General features: G+C 43.8%; 1 protein-coding gene across 2 annotated transcripts in view; it reads left to right on the forward strand.

Annotated features, from left to right (window-relative positions):
- Positions 1-23,658, forward strand: part of QRSL1 (glutaminyl-tRNA amidotransferase subunit QRSL1) — a 45,995-nt gene that overhangs the window by 3,519 nt on the left and 18,818 nt on the right. The window contains exons 2-4 of one of the 2 annotated variants that reach the window (XR_009762216.1): positions 1,269-1,428; positions 4,191-4,289; positions 18,917-19,012. Coding sequence is in view for 1 of the 2 variants with exons in the window: in XM_061623499.1 (XP_061479483.1) it covers positions 1,269-1,428; positions 4,191-4,289 (259 nt within the window). In the remaining variant the exon portion in view is untranslated. The remainder of the gene's footprint in view (positions 1-1,268; positions 1,429-4,190; positions 4,290-18,916; positions 19,013-23,658) is intronic. The other variant, XM_061623499.1, reaches the window with a different exon arrangement.

The raw sequence follows: 23,658 nt of genomic DNA on the forward strand, positions 1-23,658 counted from the left end.
GAATATTAGGCAGGCACCATCTCTGCTATCTTTTCGGTGCCTTTTGAAGACTTTCCTCTTTCAACAAGTCTTTTAAGTTGAGACCTATCCCAGTCTGCATCTGTGTCAGAATTGTTTAATATGTTTTTAATAATGTTTTTAACCCTTTTTAAAGTTGTTTTTTTAAATGTTTTTAATGCTGTTTTGTTTTAATGTATTTTACGATCTGTTTTTATGATGTTTTAAAGTGTTTTAGTGCTTTGTTTGCCGCGCTGGGCTCCTGCTGGGCGGAAGGGCGGGTTACAAATAAAATAAATAAATAAATAAGTAGCAATCTTTCAAAGTCTGTATCAGAATTGTTTTTAGATGTTTTAATTGTTTGTGTGTTTGGTGCCCTATGTTCCTCTGGGAGGAAGAGCAGGATATAAATTTAATAAGTAAATCAATTGTGCAACTTGAATTTGCCAGTATGTGATTGAATCTCACCTGAAAATATTGGAAGTCTGGAAGCACCCTAATACAGGAGATTATCCATGCCGCTCCAGACTGATGTAGTTAATGGGCCTGATCCTGACACCTCTCAGGAAAATAGAAGGTGTTTGGATCCAAGACCACCTCTGTCATGCAAAATGCCCCATTTCAGGGCCTGCCTGTGGCTACTGCAAGTGGAAATGCCACCAGTGGTAGATCTTTCCACAGGCATAGTAGGGGGTTGTGTGGTGGATGTGGGCCCCTTTGGCCGAGAGGCACCTTCATCCTATCATAATTCCTCAAGTCAAGTGGATCTTAGGGATTGCCCGGTAAGCCACTGTGTTTAGGATCACACTATAGGGGTGGAGTGTCTAACCCCTAGTTCAGGTATGTGATCTCCTCCCCAACCCGGGCAAGCATTTTTTTCTGGCCCACAAGGTCTGGCAACAATTTTGGTGGTGGCGAAAAGAAAATAGATCTACTGCTGGGGTGGCTACAGCATATAATTTAATTTATGAAGCGATTATTTAACAAAATATAGATAATAGTTTTGAGAAATCATTGCTCATCTGTTTGGTAAAGTAGCAATATGACTCTGCATTTAGGTCACATCTTAAGGCCATTTTATACAATTCACCTTTTTAATAATTACATTTCACATAATTTTCTCATTGCTTGAGCAATCAATACTCTTGTTTAAAGGTACTGTGAGTACAGCCAAAGCAGCTTTTATATTGAGAAAAGTTCTTTTGAAAAAATTCTAGATATATTTCTTACTGTTTACATTTGTTTAAAAATGGAAATTGTTGTTGTTTTAGATTTCTGCAGCACTAAGGGAAGGCCAAGTGAGTCCAACAGAGCTTTGTCAGAAATGTCTCTCCTTAATAAAAGCCACCAGATTTCTTAATGCTTATATTACTGTAGCAGAAGATATAGCCTTAAAACAGGCTGAGGCATCGAAGAAAAGATACAGGCAAGGTAATTTAATTCTGATGAACAGTTCTTCCCTAAAATATTTTGGCTATGATCCTGACATGTTCTGATCAAAACATTAGTTTACTCATACAGTAGGGCCCCGCTAATACGGCAGGTTAGGGACCAAGCCCCTGCCGTAAAGTGGAAATCGCCGTAAAGTGGAACCCATTGACTATAATGGGCCGCGTCACGCGAAAATGTCACAAAACGCCGTAACAGCGCAGCATCGGCTTTAAAACGGGGAATTTCCCAGAATTGAAAGCTGCCGCATGAGCGGAACGCCGCAGAACGGAACACCGGTAAGCGGGGCCCTACTGTATTGTGAAAAAGTACAGTTAAGTTCAATATACTATGATATGACATAGGCCTCATTCACACACCACAAAAAACTATAGTAAAAATAAACTATGGTTTAAATGTGAATATGCTTTGTGGTGGTGCACGCTGCAGTAATTGCAGGTGCCTGGTTTCTCCCCTGCTGCTGCCATGCTTCTGAGAAGTGAGCCATAGTTTGCCTTGTCGTGGTGTCTGAACCTTGAGTCTCCAAACTAACCATGAGCGCAGATTCAGGCAACATGATAAGCCAGACCATAACTTGTTTTCCTTTTTTTTTTTTTTTTTTTTTTTTTTTTTTTTTTCAATAATTTTTATTCAGATTTTCATAAAACATACAAGACAAAATCATAAAACATTCAAAGACAAAAAACAAAATCAAAAATAGTTAAACAAAAAGAAAAAAAGAAAAGAAAAAAAAAAACAAAAATAAAGCCAGACCATAACTTGTTTTCCAATAGCATGGCAGAAGCAGAGGAAGAGCCAAGCCCCTGCAATTTCAGCAGCATGCACCAGTATACTACATATTCACATTTAAACTGTAGTTTAGTTTAATTGTGATTTAAAGTGACATGCGAACCAGGTCACAGTTTAGTCTTGGTTATATAACAGCATTATTTGCCTCCAGTTGTTGCATTACCTGTGTAATGCCTACATAGTGTCACATTGTGGTGGTTTAGCTGCTGCTAATGCTCTATCTTAAGCATTTACATAATAGAACAGGAAGTCTTAAGATCTGAGTTTAAGTCCTGTTAACTTTTGTAGTATTTCTACATATGTCTATAGAATTGGGAATTTATTTACAAGCATGTATGAATCCAGAACTGCACATTAATTGAAACTGAGTACATTTATTTGGTCTGCTTAGTGATGTGCCTGTTTAACTCAACTGAAACTTAAATTCAAGTATTGTGACTTATAGTACAATCTATACATGTCTCCACTGGGGCTAACTCCCAGATAAATGTGTGTAGGATTGCAGTCATAAGATGCAATCCAAACTCCCCACCCACTTGCTGGCTGGGCTTTATATAGCAACAGGGCCACCAATGCATCTGTAGCTCTGCTGCTCATGGTGGCCATTACAGAAGATGATGATGATTCAGTATATTAGGCTGCAATCCAAAATACACTTACTTGGGAGTAAGTCCCATTGAATCTAATGGAGCTTACTTCTGAGTTGCTATGTATTGAATTGCAGCCTTACCCTTCACCAGTACTTCCCAGGGTGGGTTACAACAATTTAAAATTCAATACTAAAAACAATTAAAACAAATTACAGTCATGGGTGCTTTTTTGTGGGTATTTAACCCCTTTTGGACTTTGGTAATATATAAAATAAGATGAAATTACAGGCTATATATTGCCTATGAATCCCTTGGTTATCCAATTTGATTATGTTTATGATTGGGTGGTTGGATTCCTGCATTGCACAGGGGGTTGGACTTGATGGCCTTATAGGCCCCATCCAGCTCTACTATGATTCTATGATTTGGTTTATCTAGAAAATAGAGAAATTATTATTCACTTATTAACATGAACTTGGATGGTAATAAGCTACAGCTGGAAAAATCCAAACCCTCCCACATTAGATGAGTGGATAATGAAAACAGATAGTGCAGATAGTCAAACTGACAAATTTGGTCAGGATATCTGAATCAAGATAACATAACAATCAATATATTGAGAGGTGGAGTCCCTTTAGTAGTTTCTAATGTAATGAAGTAGAAGATAACATTGATTTGTACTCTCTGTTAGGAATTCCAAGAGCTTAGGTGAAACTGTAAACTAAACTGATAAGTTTTTTTTAATGTGATACAAATTGTATCATAAGAACATAAGAAGAGCCTGCTGGATCAGGCCAGTGGCCCATCTAGTCCAGCATCCTGTTCTCACAGTGGTCAACCAGGTGCCTGGGGGAAGCCCGCAAGCAGGACCCAAGTGCAAGAACACTCTCCCCTCCTGAGGCTTCCGGCAACATTGATATATCATTGATATATCGTTACTGCACCGTTTAAGTAAACCTTTACGTTGCATAATATATAATGTATTTTGTGAGAGATTTCTAATAAAATACAATTTAAAAAACCTTCAGTCACAGGAATAGGGTGGGAGTGCAGAACCATTGCATCCAGTTCAAACCAGATCGCTCAGAGAGACCAGCTTGGGATCTAGCACATCCCAGGCTGGCTCAACTGTGCCCCTCAGAATGCCCTGTTTCAGAGTCTTCCACTGTCTACGACCAACAGGCAACCCCCCAATGGCACTTCTGCCTGCACACTTGGGGGGGGGAGAAGAGAACTGCACTAGCAGTCATGTATGTTCAGACTCTACACCAAAAATTAATTAAAAGAACCTCAGTGTTTAAATAAGACTGTGTGTATGGTGCTTTATGAATTAATTGAAATATCCTCTCATTATCCACAATATAGGTCAGACATTGGGGGATTTAGATGGAATTCCTTTTGCGGTGAAAGACAACTTCAGCACAGCTGGTGTAGAAACAACATGTGCATCCAATATGCTGAAAGGTAAAGTGGAGTTTTAACAATAAGCGAACACTCCTGAGCTCTGATCCTCAGTCTGTTAAGGAAATAGATGTGAATATTGTTGTTCAGATTTCAAAAGGATTTATTCCTTTGCAGAGAACTATATTCATGAGTGAATACATTGGATTATTTATATGAAAGCTCTCTTAAATGCACCAAAAATTTAGTGGGACAACTTAAGCTCTACAGCCACACTGATCATGTTTGTCAAGGCCTAGTTCTTTTCTGAATTAACACTGACCTGGTTTACATGTCACACTAAGCCAAACCGTTGTTTAATGTGAACGTGCAAGCGTGCCAGCTCCGGCAGAGGAAATCATGGCCACTTCACTCCTCCCTGATCATTTTGCTGTTACACTGTGCTGAGCTAAGCCATGATTGGCTTAGTGTGTCATCCAAACCCAGGTTCATGGTTTAGCTCTCCCAGACAAATCATGAGTCATAAATCATAGGACACCCTTGGTTACAGTTTGTGGTTCATCTGGAGAGAGCTAAACCACGGGCCTGGGTTCAAACAGCACGGTAAGCCTTAGGCTTAGCTCAGCATGTGACAACAGCAAAATGACCAGGAAGGAGCAGAGTAGACCTATTCTCCTTTCTAGGAGTCCACACACTTGCGCATTTGGGCAAAGCCATAGTTTGGCTTCTTATGACATGCATGCTGGGCTACTTTATAAGGCTCTGAAATAGCCATAGGGGCTACATTTGTTCCTGACTTTTCGTTTGATTTACAAGCATACTTACTGTTCTTGCACACAATTATTTACATTTTGTAACATTGCGCAGGATGCAGGCAAAGTTAAGTACTTGTAAGTTTAATTGGTTTCACTGGGAGAAGTAAAGGTCATAATTTCCACACTGTAGTAAATGCAACCTACATATGTTAAGCTTTGGCTAGATTAATCCCAGAATCAATCCAGGGAACATGAACATTTAAAGAATTACGATGCATTTTTGTATTGTTAATTAGATTTCACCATGTGGTAATGTAGAAGGTTCTTTTCCCTATGAGTCTGGCCATCACAGCGGGTATTAGCTCCACCTATCGTGCGAAGGCAAGAATGTCTTTGAAGTCAAGACTAGGGGCGTCAGGCCCCTCCCACTCTCCAGTTCATTCTTGCCTTCCTGCGAACAAGATTGAAATCCTATCATTGAGATCCTATAGCGTAGAATTTAGCTAAGTTGTTTTCGTATTTGTTTACTTTGTGTTTAAATGTCATTTATCTCTGTTGCTTGTTTGAGGTTCTTTCCTGAGAGACCGCGGCTGAGGTTCTCCCTGATTGGTCTTTAACCTTTTATTTTTCGTTTATTCTCTTGCTTGTTTGAGGACCCCCACAGAGACCGCGGCTGCGGTGTTCTGTGGTTTTCTGGCCGTTTTGAGCTTCGGGAGATCGCAGCTCTTTCTCTCCCGTAGCGGTTTTTCCCTGTCTCAAGCCGCACTCTGTGGAGCCCTTGGAGAGACCGCGGCTGCGGTTCTCTCCCAGGCGGGAGCCTGCGGCTGCGGCTCCCTGCCTTTTTTCCAACCTTTTTTTACCTGCCGGGGTTCTGCCTCCCTAGAGCCTGGTGATCCGGCTCTCTCTCCGCAACTTTAATTTCGCCGCGGAGAGCCCTGCTCCCGGCGGCGGCAGCGGCTTGCCTACTGCTGCCTTATCCCGCACAGGCTTCTATTTGCTCTTTCTTCTTGGGGGTTTTCTTGGAGCCGCTAGTGCGGCTATCGGCCCCGCGTCTCCCCCTGCGAGGCTGTGCTGAGCTACCCTTCCCCCAGTTTGTTACCAGACGGCCGCCATTGCTCTGTCTTTCTCCTCCATTTTTAGATTTTTTTTCCCGCCATTTTTGTTGAATTCAAATTTCCCGCCTTTTTTGTTACCCCTTTATTAACCATCGGATACCTTCCCTGCAAGCTATCTGTATGTGTGTTGTCTGTGTGTTGTAGACAGAGTTACACAGGGCTTCCTCACACACAAAATTACTGTGACTGTATCATCAAGGCTGGAGTTTTAATACAGTGGCTGACTTGTACTAAATTTGAATTATATTCAGTACCATCAAGGCTGGAGCTTTAAATCAGTGGCTGACCTGTACTAAATCTGAATTATATTCAGTATTATCAAGACTGGAGCTTTAATATCAGTGGCTGACTCGTACTAAATCTGAATTATATTCAGTATTATCAAGGCTGGAGCTTTAAGATCAGTGGCTGACTTGTACTAAATTTGAATTATATTCAGTATCATCAAGGCTGGAGCTTTAATATCAGTGGCTGACTTCTACTAACTGAATTATATTCAGTATTATCAAGGCTAGAGCTTTAATATCAGTGGCTGACCTGTACTAAATCTGAATTATATTCAGTGTTATCAAGGCTGGAGCTTTAATATCAGTGGCTGACTTGCACTAAATCTGAATCATATTCAGTATTATCACGGCTGGAGCTTTAATATCAGTGACTGACTTGTACTAAATCTGAATTATATTCATTATTATCAAGGCTGAAGCTTTAATATCAGTGGCTGACTTGTACTAAATCTGAATTATATTCAGTATTATCAAGGCTGGAGCTTTAATATCAGTGGCTGACTTGTACAAAATCTGAATTATATTCAGTATTATCAAGGCTGGAGCTTTAATATCAGTGGCTGACTGGTAATAAATTTGAATTATATTCAGTATCATCAAGGCTGGAGCCTTAATATCAGTGCTGACTTGTACTAAATCCGAATTATATTCAGTACATCCTGCTCCTTCTGTGGCCGTGTACCACGCCTGAAATCCAGCCTACAGCACTAATCTGAACTATATTTTGTACATCCTGCCCCCTCTGTGGCCGTGTACGAAACCTAAAATACAGCCTATATTATACTAACGCTGATACCACAGTGCATTCTGCCCCCTCTGTGGCAGTGCACTTAGCCATCTGCCAGTGTATTCTACCCCCTCCGTGGTCGTACGCTGTGCCAGTTCGGGTCTTTACATCCTGCCCCCTCCGTGGCAGTGTACTGCACCCAAGTTAATATAAGATGGCAGAACAGCCAGGCATGTCGCAATCAGCCAATATGATGCCAGATCAGCCAGGCATGTCACAAACAGCCCAGCCACAACACTCCAAGGTGACTAAGTCTAAGCATGTTAAAGTAATGGCTAAGACAAAACATATTTCCAGCCATAACAAACCAAAGCGGCCACGCTATGCCTCTGTGCCAACCACCACCACTACCACAGCAACTCAGGCACACATAAACGATATACTTCATTCCCCTGCTGCTTTCTCTGACGAGGAGGTTTTTGCTGGCTTTTCCACTCAGCTTTCACCTAACCAGCCTCCCTCCGTTTTACCGCCCCAAACATCTGCTCCAATACCGGCTCAGGCACAAACATCCGCCACAACCGGGCTGCAGCTGTCCCCTGATTTCTTCTCCCAACTTCAAGCCATGCTGGCATTTATCACCCAAATGCAGTCACTACCACAAGTTCCGGCCATACCTCAACTCAACATGGACCAACGTGCGTGTCATGAAGCTCATCCTTCCTGCTCACCAAATCCCTTCGATATAGCCAGAGGCAGATGTATTGACGAAGCCTCGTATGCGGAGGAGTCAACCTTCACTGACCACGTTGAAGGAGATGACTGGAGCGACGATTCAGATCATGAGGAGGATACATCGTATCGCTTGTTTAATGCCTCAGACTATCAGCCCCTGGCACGCAGGGTAGTTAATACCCTTGGTCTACAGACTGCGCCTTCAACTTCTTCCGCACCAGCCATCAAAGGGGCCAAGGTTCTCAAATCTCCTGCACTTATTGAACACTACATCCCGGTGCCAGACCCAATTGCCAAATTGGTATCTGAAGAATGGGCTCAACCATTTCAATCTCGCCACTTCCAGAACCTGGCTGACAGGCTTTACGCCCTAGCTCCGGACTTTGCCACCAAGTTACACGTCCCTGGCATAGACGAACCAATCGCTCGCCTCGTTTCACGATCCCTTTTGCCCAGGGAAGGGGAATCCCAACTAAAGGACACTACTGAGCGTCGAATAGACTTCACCCTCCGCAAAAACCACGAGGCCACTGCCCTATCCACGCGTGCCTCCGCTTCAGCCTCCATTTTCTACAGAGCAGCTATGATGTGGCTGGATGGTCTTCTAGAGGACACTAACCCTGATCCTGTCGCCCTCAGAAGGTCATTGGTACAGTTGCGTAAGACAGCAGCTTTTGTGCCCGATGCCACCTTGGATGCCACTCATTTGGGGGCACGAGCCATGACGGCTCAGATAGTCGCTCGAGGGACCCTCTGGCTTCGCCACTGGCAGGCTGATTCAGCGGCCAGAATGAATCTGGCCAGGTCTCCTTACTCTGGATCATTACTCTTCGGCAAGGAAGCTCTAAAGGCAGTGCTGGTTGATCCCAAAGACGCCCACAAACCGGTTCTGGCCATTGTCCAGAACATCGACCATAGGCCTTCCAGGTGCTTTCCTTCCTTCCGTACTAACCAGCCCTTTCGAGGAACGCGGCCAGGAGGACGAGGCCACAATGTCAGATTCTATGACCCCAATTCATCCAGGGGCTCCTGGAACCGACGCTTCCAGGGCAGAGACCTACGGCTGGCTTGTCAACGTTGACAAAAGCCATCTCTAACCAACCCAACGCCTACTACATCTAGGGGCAATGTTGGATACCCTGCAGGCAATGGTATTCCTGGCTCCAGATCGCATCACTGCCATCACAAGCATCGCAAGGTCCCTGATGTAACAAATATCAGCAGACGTCATGCTTCTAGCCAGGGCGCTCGGAATGTTCATTTCTACAATCCATATTGTGCCATGGGCTCGAGCCCACACTCGGCATCTGCAATGGACTTTACTGCCCTTTCAACAGGACATTGCGAGCTCCAACCATTGCAAAGTTCGCTTGATCCCCGCACTGCGCCTATCATTCCGCTGGTGGACGAGGTCCCAACACCTCTCCAAGGGCACGCCGTTCAGAGAACCACACAGATCTGTTGTAACCACAGATGCCAGCCTCCTAGACTGGGGAGCCCACTGCAACTCCCAGTACGTTCAGGGGGTTTGGTCCACCACGGAGCAGACTCAAAGCATCAACTGGCTGGAGCTGAAAGCTGTACATTTAGCTCTAATTCATTTTCAGTCTCTGTTCCCTTTGGACCATGTCCTCATTCGAACGGACAACACGCGTGTAAAATCACATTTGAACAGACGGGGGCACCAGGTCTCGTCCTCTGCAGGACTTACCCTCCCTCACCTTCGTCTGTGCAGAACAACATCTACAATCCCTGAAAGCAGAACATCTCAGACGGATTTGGAATGTGACAGCAGACTGGCTCAGCAGACAACAGGTGTTTCCGGGGGAATGGAAACTTCACTCAGCCATTTTCCATCATCTTCAGAGTCGGTTCGGCAATGCTCAATCGACCTGTTTGCCTCCAGTCGCAATTGCCAGCTTCCCAGGTACCTTGCCCGATACCTGGATTCAACAGCGGAAGCAATGGATGCTCTGACAATACCGTAGCCGGACGGTCTCTTGTACGCCTTTCCTCCCATACCATTGTTAGCCAAAACCTTGAGGAAGGCGTGAGCCGAGAGGGCACAGCTGGTTCTGATAGCACCATTTTGGCCACGCCGACCGTGGTTCTCAGATCTTCTGGCAATGTCGATGATGGATCCTTGGACACTTCCAATCAGGCCAGACCTCCTATCCCAGGGTCCAGTACTGCACCAGGACCCTACTTGGCTCAATCTAACAGCGAGGCGTTTGAACAGGGACATTTGAGGTCAGCTGGACTGTCTGACGCTGTGATTGATATTATTTTGGCCTCGAGAAGACCATCCACTACTCGTATTTATCAACATACCTGGGTGGCTTTCTCCAAGTGGTGTCAGTCCCACCACCATGATCCATCCCAGGCCACTGTGCATCAGGTGCTGCAATTTCTCCATAGCGGCTTTATGATGGGACTTTGACCCAACACTCTACGTCGACATGCGTCCACTCTGTCGTCCATTCTCTCAGTGTCCTCTCCTGGAGCTCCTATTTCCTCACATCCGTTCATCAAACGTTTTTTGAGGGGAGTCGCCCTTCGCTCTCCGGCTGTTGTCCATCGGTTTCCCTCATGGAGTTTGCCGAAAGTTCTGCAGGCTTTGCAACGCCCTCCGTTTGAACCCATCAGGACTGTGCCCCTACGTATGCTGTCCTTCAAGGTCTTGTTTCTGATCGCAATCACATCTGCCAGACGCGTTTCGGAGTTGGGCGCATTGTCTTCTGTTCGACACCTCTGCGTCTTCCATAAGGACTCTGTTGTGCTGAAGACTGATCCTTCCTTTCGTCCCAAGGTCGATTCAGTTTTTCATTGCAACCAGGACATTGTTTTGCCTTCCTTTTGCCCGAATCCTACCCATCCTCTCGAGAAGTCTTGGCATTCGTTAGATGTCTGGAGGGCTCTCAAGACCTACCTGTCTAGGACCCAAGAGATTCGACGAACAGAGTCTCTGTTTGTATCCTTTCATCCAAGGTTTATGGGGCATAAAGTATCCAATCCTACCTTATCCCGTTGGTAGAGGGCATGTATTACTTTAGCATATGAGTCTCTGAAGCTGTTAGTTCCAGCTAGTATAACGGCTCATTCTACCAGGTCAGCTGCCACTTCGGCTGCTTTTGCCACTAATGGTCCTGTTGCCGATATTTGTAGGGCTGCAGTCTGGTCTACCCCACACTCGTTTATAAGACATTATAAAATTGATCGCTATGCCACTGCTGACGCATCTTTTGGCAGACGAGTGTTGCAACAGGTTCTTAATGAGGATTAGCATCCGGTCCCACCCTGTATGGGCTGCTTTGGTACATCCCGCTGTGATGGCCGGACTCATAGGGAAAATGGACCATTGGTCTCACCTGAAGGGTGATTTTCCTATGAGTCCGGACATCACGACCCTCCCAGTTGGAGGATGACTATATATTTTCTAATGTGTTCTATATTACTGTTACGCTATTATATTTAAATTTAAGAGTGAAGTCAAGACTTCTAGTTCTGTTACACCGCTATGTTGGAGTCATGTTACTATGCATGGTACTATTGTGTTATTTTCCTGCTGCCAGGCCTGTTGGCCTTGTTCTTGTATTTTTAGATATCTCTCCTTAGACTCGCTGCGAATGAACTGGAGAGTGGGAGGGGCCTGACGCCCCTAGTCTTGACTTCAAAGACATTCTTGCCTTCGCACGATAGGTGGAGCTAATACCCGCTGTGATGTCCGGATTCATAGGGAAAATCACCCTTCAGGTGAGACCAATGGTCCATTTTTTTCATTTGTTTCCAAAACACTTTTAATAATACATTATTTATTTATTTATTATTTGATTTATATGCCGCCCTTCCTCCCAGCAGGAGCCCAGGGTGGCAAACAAAAAGCACTAAAAACACTTTAAAACATCATAAAAACAAACTTTAAAATGCATTAAAACACAACATCTTTAAAAACATTTTTAAAAACTTTCAAGACATATTAAAAAAAACAGTTAAAAACATTTTTTTAAAAAAAAAAGTTTAAAAACATATTAAAAAGCAATTCCAGCACAGATGCAGACTGGGATAAGGTCTCAACTTAAAAGACTTGCTGAAAGAGGAAGGTCTTCAATAGGCGCCGAAAAGATAACAGAGATGGTGTCTGTCTAATATTTAAGGGTAGGGAGTTCCACAGGGTAGGTGCTGCCACACTAAAGGTCCATTTCCGATGTTGTGGAGAACAGACCTCCTGATAAGATGATATCTGCAGGAGGCCCTCACCTGCAGAGCGCAGTGATCGACTGGGTATATAAGGGATAAGACGGTCTTTCAGGTATCCTGGTCCCAAGCTGTATAGGGCTTTGTACACCAAAACAAGAACCTTGAACTTGGCCCGGTACCAAATGGGTAGCCAGTGCAGTTCTTTCAGCAGTGGCCTGACATGTTGGCAATACCCTGCCCAGTGAGCAGTTTTGCTGCCGTATTTTGCACCAGCTGCAGCTTCCAGACCAACTTCAAGGGCAGCCCCACATAGAGCGCATTACAGTAATCCAGCCTAGAGGTTACCAGTGCATGCCCAACAGTGGTCAGGCTATTCCGGTCCAGAAACAGCCGCAGCTATCTTACCAGCCGAAGCTGGTAAAAGGCACTCCTAGCCACTGAGGTCACCTGGGCCTCTAGTGACAAAGATGGATCCAGGAGCACCCCCAGACTACATACCTGCTCTTTCAGAGGGAGTACAACCACATCCAAAGCAGGCAACTGACTAATTATCTGAACTCGGGAGCCACCAACCCACAGCTCCTCCATCTTGCTAGGATTCAGACTCAGTTTATTGGCCCTCATCCAGCCCACCACTGAATCCAGGCAGCGGTCCAGGGCTTGCAGGGCCTCTCCCAATTCAAATGTTACAGAGAAACAGAGCTGGGTATTGTCAGCGTACTGCTGACACCTCGCCCCAAATCTCCTAATGACCGCTCCCAAGGGCTTCATATAGCACGGGGGACAAGATGATACCCTGCGGCACCCCATAGCACAGCTGCCAGGGGGCCGAAAGACAGTCACCCAATGCTATTCTCTGAAAACGACCTTGGAGATAGGATCAGAACCACTGTAAAACAGTGCCTCCGATACCCATCTCACCAAGTTGGTCTAGAAGGATACCATGGTCAATTGTATCAAAAGCCGCTGAAAGATCAAGTAAGGGTAAGAGGTTCGCATTCCCCCTGTCCTTCTTCCAATAAGGTCATCCATCAGGGCGACCAAGGCAGATCCAGTCCCATAACCAGGCCTGAACCCAGAACACATTAATACATAATGCAGAGAGTTGCATCTCAACCCTAAGACTGTAGCATATTTTCATGAACTGTTATGAGGAACTCATGTTGTTAAAATGCATTATACCTGTGTCTTGGGTTTCTTGTACAAATATGTTTTAAGTTAAATTGTCTGTAAAATAGTATATGGAAGTTAAGACCTGCATAATATTGTAAGAATTCTGGCTTCGTTAGTAAAAGCATCATTTGATGATTATCTTTCTTCTCTGATATATGACAGTAGCCACAAGTAATTTTTAAAAATGTAGAAGTGCAAAGGGAAACAATTGCAGTTTTCATACATAATCTGCTCTAGTTTCATATAAAACTGTGAATACAAAGTCTTGCAATTAGCCATAGTAATCTTTGGTATTATTAAATTAGTAGGCGAAAGGTTCAAGCATAAACCACTTCAGATAGCCATGTGGAACAGGCACAAAAACAGAGACTGTAATCTACAGGTCCAAAGGCACTGACTGGATCCATTGATTCACTTGAAGCTTTTAAAAAAAAACTTGGTTCCTCCCCCTTTCCACCATCACTGTTTTTTAAAGTTGCGGGGAACCTCAATAACAGTTTACAAGTTAGCAAAGAAATATGGTAAATTGGAAACAGGCAGGCACCTGTCATATTACCTGTTAATCATCTTACTGGGTCACTGCCAATATATACAAAACCCCATACTTGTCTGCTATTTCTACAGAGCACATCATTGTATAGGCTTTGAAAATGCTACTAGACTCCTACTGTACTATTACTGTACTCCTACTGTACTATAAGCTTAAGCTTTGTGGGACAAGTAATAAAGAGAGGAGAATTGTCAGTGGTGCCAAAACACAATACAGTTTTGAGAAGTGGCTTCTCTCTGGCATCTGTGGAAGCAAGCATATAATCTTATTAATGTACTATATTGAAACAAATAAAAAATACACCACCATACCACAGAAGAATGAAATATGTGCCATAACTATATATATTGTAGTGCTCTACGCGTTTCAGAAATACTTTCCTTCCTCAGGAGCTAAAAACATTCAAACAAACTCAAATTAATGTCATGGAGACAACACCATGGTCTTAAACATAACAGTACTTTTAGAGACCACATTCTGTATAAATCACTTTAAAAACATTTTAAAAAAATTCATTATGATATATCCCTGATCATTAACATCAGCCTGGCATCTTATAAAACCTAATCTTGTACTAGCTATTATGTTTTATGTTCAAGCTGCTTTGTAATGGCTAGTACAAGATTTTGTTCAATTTGAGCCATATAGTGTGGTTTTATAAGATGCCAGGCTGATGTTAATGATCAGGGATATATCATATTGGGGGGGAAATTAAAAAGTTTTTTAAGTGATTTATACAGAATGTGGTCTCTAACAGTACTCTGCTATGTTTGAGACCATGGTGTTGTCTCCACAACATTAATTTGAGTTTGTTTGAATGTTTTTAACTCCTGAGGAAGGAAAGTATTTCCAAAACGCGTAGAGCACTACCATAAATTTTACATGGCACCAGAGCTTGCCTCTCCTTTTTGTCCCCAGTTTGGTGCCTGTTCCCTTTTGTTCCTTCCATAACTATATATGTTGACTTTTCAGTAATAACCCATACAAACTGGGACTAATGGTAAAATACATGGCATACACCAAAAAGAGAAAAATACTAATATATAAAATCACATAATTGCCTATATCAGGGATGGGGAACTGTTTTCACCCCTAGGGTCATGTTTCCATCTGGGCAGCCTTCCAGGGACCACATGCAACTAGTGGGTAGGGCCATAGGCAAAAGTGGGCAGAGCAACAAATGTAAATTTGACCTTTGAACAACAGGCTGCTTTCTGCACACTCTCACACGTACCTCTTCACCCTCTCTCCAGGCAATCAAAAAGCCTTCTCAGAGTTCCAGCCAGGCAACAATACTCAAGGAAGGTGTGAAGCAGGGCTGGTGAGGAGCAAGGCCTGTGGAGAGGAGATGTGGCTGGGAAGGGAGTGTGATGTAGGGTGAGTCTCAAGAGCTAGATAGACATGGAGGACTGTCTTTGACCCCTCGGTCTGAGGTTCCCCATCCCTGGCCTACCTATTCAAAAGCACAAAAAGATCTTTATATTTAGCGCAATAAAACATTACTAGATGAATCATAATATTAATTGTATAAGAATGGCAACATCATAATCACCATTTTAAAATTAAAAATTGTTTCTTACATGAAGTAAAAAAAAAATAGGGTTGAATCTTAAAATTAATTTAATATTCCACAATCGCCATTTACTCCGGGGGCAGACAGACTTCTTCAGGCTTTTACTTTTTTAGTAGAACTCTTGAGGTTCACTAGTTAGAGCAAGGTGCAAAATAGTGGCTCAGGTGGACAGAAATACACTAAGAATTAAGCAGCCAAGTTCCTTGGTTCAGCTCAGGCATTTTGATCAATACCAGAATCAACCTTGCAAGTGCTTTCAAGCAAAAAATCAATTCTGTGTCCCCCACTCGAGCAATTGTTTTTCAGCAAACTAATTTGAGGGAGAAGCTTTTTAGTTGTTGGTATTTTTAGACAAATAGGAATCAGAAATCCTTGTTGATTTGTTGTAAATCTCCCAGAGATCTAGTAGTAAATATCTATGTATTTCTGTTCACCAATATATATTATTGATGATGTGGAATATAAAAACAACAATGAAATGCTTTTTAAAATATTCTCTCGTACTTCTTTTGACAAATACTTATAAGTCCACATAGCATGGATAAATCTATATATATAAAAAACTGGATTACATCTAACAAAATTAGCACAAGGGCGTCCTCTTCCACCACAGCCCCTCCCAAATCTGCTCTGGAGGGGTTAGGGGGAATCCAGAACGGGGGGGCGCAGTGGGAGGAAGTCCTGTTGTGCAGGTGGAAGTCCTGCTCTAACAGGATGATTTCATTGGATATAACCCATTCACTTTATCTGTTCACAAAAAGAATTTGATAATCCACCTGCCTACAGATTTTTGTTAGTTATATGTGGCATATTAGGTAGCCTAGAAATAACAGCTCTCTTTCTCACTGTTGTCCATGCACTGGTAACCTCCAGGCTGGATTACTGTAATGCACTCTGTGTGGGTCTGCCCTTGAGGTTGGTCCAGAAGCTGCAGCTGATGCAAAATGCGGCGGCATGACTGCTCACTGTGGCAGGGTATCGCCAACATGTCACCCCTCTGTTAAAAGAATTGCACTAGCTACCTATTAGCTACCGGGCTAAGTTCAAGGTTCTAGTTTTGGTGTACAAAGCCTTATACAGCTTAGAACCAGGATACCTGAAAGACCGTCTTACCCCTTATATACCCAGTCGATCACTGTGCTCTGCAGGTGAGGGCCTCCTGCAGACACCATCTTATCAGGAGACCCGTTCTATACAACATGGGAAGCAGACTTTTAGTGTAGTGGCACCTAGCCTTTGGAATTCCCTCCCCTTAAGTATTAAACAGGCACCATCTCTGTTATCTTTTCAGCGCCTACCAAAGACCTTCCTCTTTCAAGAAGCCTTTTAAGTGGAGACCTTATCCTAGTCTGCATCTATGTTGGAATTGTTTTTAATACGTTTTTAAAGCTTTTTTAAAAATGTTTTTCAAGCTTTTTAAAAAAATGTTTTTAAGAATGTATTTTTAATGTATTTTAAGATCTGTTTTTATGATGCTTTAGAGTGCTTTTAGTGCTTTTGTTTGCCGCCCTGGGCTCCTACTGAGAGGAAGGGCGAGATATAAATCTAATAAACAATAAAAACTTTACATTAACTATTCCAGCCTGGTCACCTCTAGTGATATTTGCAAACCATAAGCAACCAGTTGTGTGACTTTTTACAAGCCTGGTGTACAGGGGTCCAGAACTTTTGGCAGGCAAGCCTAAGATTGTGGCTGTTGGGAACCTGCCTGTCTGCTTGTCACTCATTTCATGCTGCACAAGGTCAGGGACAATCCTTTGGTCCTTCATCCAGTTTTAACTTTTCAAGTGGTTTGTTGCTTTGGCCACTGTGCAGCTAAGCCCCTCTGGGTCCCCTTGAGTCCCCTTGGAATGACAACCAAGGAACATGCTGCCACTTCTCCATCTTAGTAGTGCAGCAGCCCAAACTTTAAGCCTTCCTCCTAACTCTGGAGCCAGTAAGGGAACAGGGAACACTGTTCAAATGCTGGGACAATCCCTGCTCATCTTGGTGAAAGGTTGGCAGAAAGAATGGCAGCACACTTGCCATGGCAAACGAACATGTGGAAGCCTGCTGATGTAAGCTTAAGGTTCCATCCTAAGCACTAGCAGATGTAAGTCCCAGTTTACAAAGTGGGCCTTACTCCCAAGTAAACATGCATATGGCTGTGCTGTACATCAATGAAGAGCTTTGCACTTTCAGAGGTTTGACCTGTTAGTAGTCAGCTGAGTTGTTCCATATGTCAGGATATCCAATGCCTCTTTCTGGACTCTGAACAGTCCAATCTCAAATTACACCCTCGGGCCGAAATCCCATATACACTTACCTAGGAGTAAGCCCCATTGAACACAACGGAGCTTCTGCATAGACATGTATTAGATTGCAGCCTTGGACTTGTTGCTTTAGTCCAGACGGGTAAAATTTCTCCAGTTATCTCTTCAGCTTGTTACTCTGGCATCCTGGGAAGAGTGATCATGTTCTTTACGCATGCTCAATAACCTCTTGGTTTCTAAATCCAATGGACCAAAGCACACTTTCTTTTATTGGCACACCTGCTAGCTTCTCTAATTTCTTTGTTAGACAAAAACTTGTGTCCTCACCTAACTAATCAAGCTTACAAGCTAGAGCATATTCAGTGGTGAAAATCCCTCTGCATTTAGGAAATCTCTTACAATGTAAATCTCTCTGAATAAGAAATTGCACATAGTTGACTTGCATGACAGAAACATAAAACCTAAGTGAAGAATTAGGTTCTCAGTGGCCCAGTTTAAATTAGGTTCTCAGTGGCCCAGTTTGGCCCAGTGCCAATCTCACTCTCTTTGCTCCTTGCTGCTAGTGCATGGGAGTAATAAACCACAATCCCTGGCTTAGCATTATGTCTGAACCGGGAATTTTGCTGCAAACAAACAGTGATCTGTAACCAAGGTTTGTTCTTAGCTTACTGTTTGTTTGAATGAAACAAACCATGATCCCCAGTTAGGATGTAATAATGCTAAGCCAGGAATCATGATTTGTTTCTTATTTATTTATTTATTTATTTAATCAATCAATCAATCAATCAATTAATTAATATCCCTCCCTTCCTCCCAGCAGGAGCCCAGTTTTTTCTGTGCACTAGTGGAGTGCACTGGTAGGGAGGAGCAAACTGTGATTTATTGTGAAGTGTGAATGAGGCCAGTAGAAGGTACTACTAGATCCAGCTTTGTCACTGGAGGCTCAAGTGACATCTGTGGCGCAGAGCTCAGGCTGCCTATTCTGGACAAAGGTAGCTGTAACAGTAATCCATACACTGATAACGTACAAGTGACTATTGTAATATGTTATATATGAGCTACCTTTGATGATTGCCCGGAAACTGAACTTAGTTCAAAATATGGCTGCTGACTGATAACTGGGACTGGATGTTGGGACTGCGTTACACCAGTTCTTAAAGAGCTGCACTGGTGTTGTTGTTTCTAAACAGAATTCACAGTGTTAGTACCTTCCTTTAAAGCCCTACACAGCTTGAGTACTTGAAGAAACGCTTGTTCCCATATCAACCTGCCCACATGCTTAGATAATTGACTAAGGCTCTCCTCTGGTTATCTCTGCTATCTGAGGTGAGGTGGACGGTCACCAGAGCCTTTCTGGTGGAGGCGGATGTTTATGGAACAATCATCTTGGAGAGGCTCACTTGGTTGTCTGTTTGGTATCAGGTAAAGATCTTTGTATTATCCCAAGGCTTTTAAAATATCTGTGTTATTTGAGTTGCTGCTTTTATTATAATTGATTTGCTGGACTTTGATGTAAGAACATAAGAACATAAGAAGAGCCTGCTGGATCAGGCCAGTGGCCCATCTAGTCCAGCATCCCGTTCTCACAGTGGCCACCCAGGTGCCTGGGGGAAGCCCGCAAGCAGGACCCGAGTGCAAGAACACTCTCCCCTCCTGAGGCTTCCGGCAACTGGTTTTCAGAAGCATGCTGCCTCTGACTAGGGTGGCAGAGCACAGCCATCATGGCTAGTAGCCATTGGTAGCCCTGTCCTCCATGAATTTGTCTAATCTTCTTTTAAAGCCGTCCAAGCTGGTGGCCATTACTGCATCTTGTGGGAGCAAATTCCATAGTTTAACTATGCGCTGAGTAAAGAAGTACTTCCTTTTGTCTGTCCTGAATCTTCCAACATTCAGCTTCTTTGAATGTCCACGAGTTCTAGTATTATGAGAGAGGGAGAAGAACTTTTCTCTATCCACTTTCTCAATGCCATGCATAATTTTATACACTTCTATCATGTCTCCTCTGACCCGCCTTTTCTCTAAACTAAAAAGCCCCAAATGCTGCAACCTTTCCTCGTAAGGGAGTCGCTCCATCCCCTTGATCATTCTGGTTGCCCTCTTCTGAACCTTTTCCAACTCTATAATATCCTTTTGAGATGAGGCGACCAGAACTGTACACAGTATTCCAAATGTGGCCGCACCATAGATTTATACAATGGCATTATGATATCGGCTGTTTTATTTTCAATACCTTTCCTAATTATCGCTAGCATGGAATTTGCCTTTTTCACAGCTGCCGCACACTGGGTCGACATTTTCATCGTGCTGTCCACTACAACCCCGAGGTCTCTCTCCTGGTCGGTCACCGCCAGTTCAGACCCCATGAGCGTATATGTGAAATTAAGATTTTTTGCTCCAATATGCATAATTTTACACTTGTTTATATTGAATTGCATTTGCCATTTTCCTGCCCATTCACTCAGTTTGGAGAGGTCTTTTTGGAGCTCTTCGCAATCCCTTTTTGTTTTAACAACCCTGAACAATTTAGTGTCATCAGCAAACTTGGCCACTTCACTGCTCACTCCTAATTCTAGGTCATTAATGAACAAGTTGAAAAGTACAGGTCCCAATACCGATCCTTGAGGGACTCCACTTTCTACAGCCCTCCATTGGGAGAACTGTCCGTTGATTCCTACTCTCTGCTTTCTGCTTCTTAACCAATTCCTTATCCACAAGAGGACCTCTCCTCTTATTCCATGACTGCTAAGCTTCCTCAGAAGCCTTTGGTGAGGTACCTTGTCAAACGCTTTTTGAAAGTCTAAGTATACTATGTCCACTGGATCACCTCTATCTATATGCTTGTTGACACTCTCAAAGAATTCTAATAGGTTACTGAGACAGGACTTTCCCTTGCAGAAGCCATGCTGGCTCTGCTTCAGCAAGGCTTGTTCTTCTATGTGCTTAGTTAATCTAGCTTTAATCATACTTTCTACCAGTTTTCCAGGGACAGAAGTTAAGCTAACTGGCCTGTAATTTCCGGGATCCCCTCTGGATCCCTTTTTGAATATTGGTGTTACATTTGCCACTATCCAGTCCTCAGGCACGGAGGAGGACCCAAGGGACAAGTTACATATTTTAGTTAGCAGATCAGCAATTTCACATTTGAGTTCTTTGAGAACTCTCGGGTGGATGCCATCCAGGCCCGGTGATTTGTCAGTTTTTATATTGTCCATTAAGCTTAGAACTTCCTCTCTCGTTACCACTATTTGTCTCAGTTCCTCAGAATCCCTTCCTGCAAATGTTAGTTCAGGTTCAGGGATCTGCCCTATATCTTCCACTGTGAAGACAGATGCAAAGAATTCATTTAGCTTCTCTGCAATCTCCTTATCGTTCTTTAGTACACCTTTGACTCCCTTATCATCCAAGGGTCCAATCGTCTCCCTAGATGGTCTCCTGCTTTGAATGTATTTATAGAATTTTTTGTTGTTGGTTTTTATGTTCTTAGCAATGTGCTCCTCAAATTCTTTTTTAGCATCCCTTATTGTCTTCTTGCATTTCTTTTGCCAGAGTTTGTGTTCTTTTTTATTTTCTTCATTTGGACAAGACTTCCATTTTTTGAAGGAAGACTTTTTGCCTCTAAGAGCTTCCTTGACTTTGCTCGTTAACCATGCTGGCATCTTCTTGGCCCTGGCGGTACCTTTTCTGATCTGCGGTATGCACTCCAGTTGAGCTTCTAATATAGTGTTTTTAAACAACTTCCAAGCATTTTCAAGTGATGTGACCCTCTGGACTTTGTTTTTCAGCTTTCTTTTTACCAATCCCCTCATTTTTGTGAAGTTTCCTCTTTTGAAGTCAAATGTGACCGTGTTGGATTTTCTTGGCAATTGGCCAGTTACATGTATGTTTAATTTAATAGCACTGTGGTCACTGCTCCCAATCGGTTCAACAACACTTACATCTCGCACCAGGTCCCGGTCCCCACTGAGGATTAAGTCCAGGGTTGCCATCCCTCTGGTCGGTTCCATGACCAACTGGTCTAGGGAATAGTCATTTAGAATATCTAGAAACTTTGCTTCTTTGTCATGACTGGAACACATATGCAGCCAGTCTATGTCCGGGTAGTTGAAGTCACCCATTACTACCACATTTCCTAGTTTGGATGCTTCCTCAATTTCATATCTCATCTCAAGGTCTCCCTGAGCATTTTGATCAGGGGGACGATAGATCGTTCCCAGTATTAAGTCCCTCCTAGGGCATGGTATCACCACCCACAGCGATTCTGTGGAGGAGTCTGCCTCTTTTGGGGTTTCGAGCTTGCTGGATTCAATGCCTTCTTTCACGTATAGAGCGACTCCGCCACCAATACGTCCTTCCCTGTCCTTCCGATATAGTTTATATCCAGGGATAACCGTTTTTATTCCACCAGGTCTCCGTTATGCTCACTATATCAATGCTCTCCTCTAAGACCAAGCACTCCAGTTCTCCCATCTTGGTTCGCAGGCTCCTAGCATTAGCGTACAGGCACTTGTAAGCAGTGTCTCTCTTCAAGTGTCTTTGGCACTTGTGGTTAGGCCTGTGGTAATTTTGCTCTTCTGAATTTATATCCTGTGCCCCTGCTCTCACAATGCCTACTTCTAGGCCTACCCCTTTTAAAATTTCATCATTTCTTTGGTTTTTATCCCAGGGGGGAGGTTTATTCCGAACCGGACCTTTCTTAGCTCCTGTCGGGTTTCCCCCCTCAGTCAGTTTAAAAGCTGCTCTGCCACCTTTTTAATTTTAAGTGCCAGCAGTCTGGTTCCATTCTGGTTCAAGTGGAGCCCGTCCCTTTTGTACAGGCCCGGCTTGTCCCAAAATGTTCCCCAGTGCCTAACAAATCCAAACCCTTCCACCCGACACCATCCTCTCATCCACGCATTGAGACTGCAAAGCTGGGCCTGTCTGGCTGGTCCTGCGCGTGGAACCGGTAGCATTTCAGAGAAAGCCACCTTGGAGGTCCTGGCTTTCAGCATCCTACCTAGCAACCTAAATTTTGCTTCCAGGACCTCACGGCTGCATTTCCCCATGTCGTTGGTGCCAACGTGCACCACGACCACTGACTCCTTCCCAGCACTGTCTACCAAACTATCTAAACGACGGGCGATATCCGCAACCTTCGCACCAGGCAGGCAAAACACCTTGCGGTCTACACGCCCATCACACACCCCACTGTCTATGTTCCTAATGATCGAATCACCCACTACAAGGATCCCTCCACCCCCTGGAGATATATCCTCGGCACGAGAGGATAGCTGCTCATCCCCCAAGGAATGGGTCCCTTCTAAGGGATCGTTTCCCTCTTCCTCAGCTGGATGCTCTCCTTCCCCGAGACCATCGTTCTCCATGATAGCAGGAGAGCTATCATCGTTGGAGTGGGACACAGCTATAACGTCCCTGAAGGCCTCCTCCACACACCTCTCTGCCTCTCTCAGCTTTTCCAGGTCCGCCACCTTGGCCTCAAGGAAATGAAGTCGTTCCCGGACAGCCAGGAGCTCATTGCACCGAGAGCATACCCACGACTTCTGTCCAACAGGCAGATAGTCGTACATGCTGCAGGTGGTGCAAAACACTGGAAAGCCCCCACACCCCTGCTGGCTTCTTACCTGCATAGTTTTGTTTAAGGTTTATTACGTCAATGGGTTGGAGACTGCGGTTTAGTTGAGGTCAGGGAACAGACGGGCAGAGTGGGGGGCCCTGGCCTCCTCGCCCTGCTGCCGAACTCGCCTTGACGCTTTGTCAGCTGGGGCCTTGACGCTTTGTCAGCTGGGGCTCCCTCTAGCTCGTGGAGCAGGCTCCCTCGCTAGGGTGCTCTGACTTTATATGTGTGGCTGGTTCCTCCCAGCTACTGCTGCCAGCCAATGATGTGTTACTTGATGTGTATTTGTTGTATTGGTTTAAATCTTGGATTTTATTGTTGTTAAGTATTTCATTGTGAATTCTCCTGAGAGCTGTTTGGCTGAAGAATGGAATACAAACATACTAAAATAAGCAAACTCCATCAACTGCAGTAAAATGTCATAAAGTTACAGAAAGCTATGGTCTTTAGCCAATCC

This window comes from Rhineura floridana, chromosome 4 (genome assembly GCF_030035675.1).
Source record: "Rhineura floridana isolate rRhiFlo1 chromosome 4, rRhiFlo1.hap2, whole genome shotgun sequence".
Classification (NCBI taxonomy): Eukaryota; Metazoa; Chordata; class Lepidosauria; order Squamata; family Rhineuridae; genus Rhineura; species Rhineura floridana.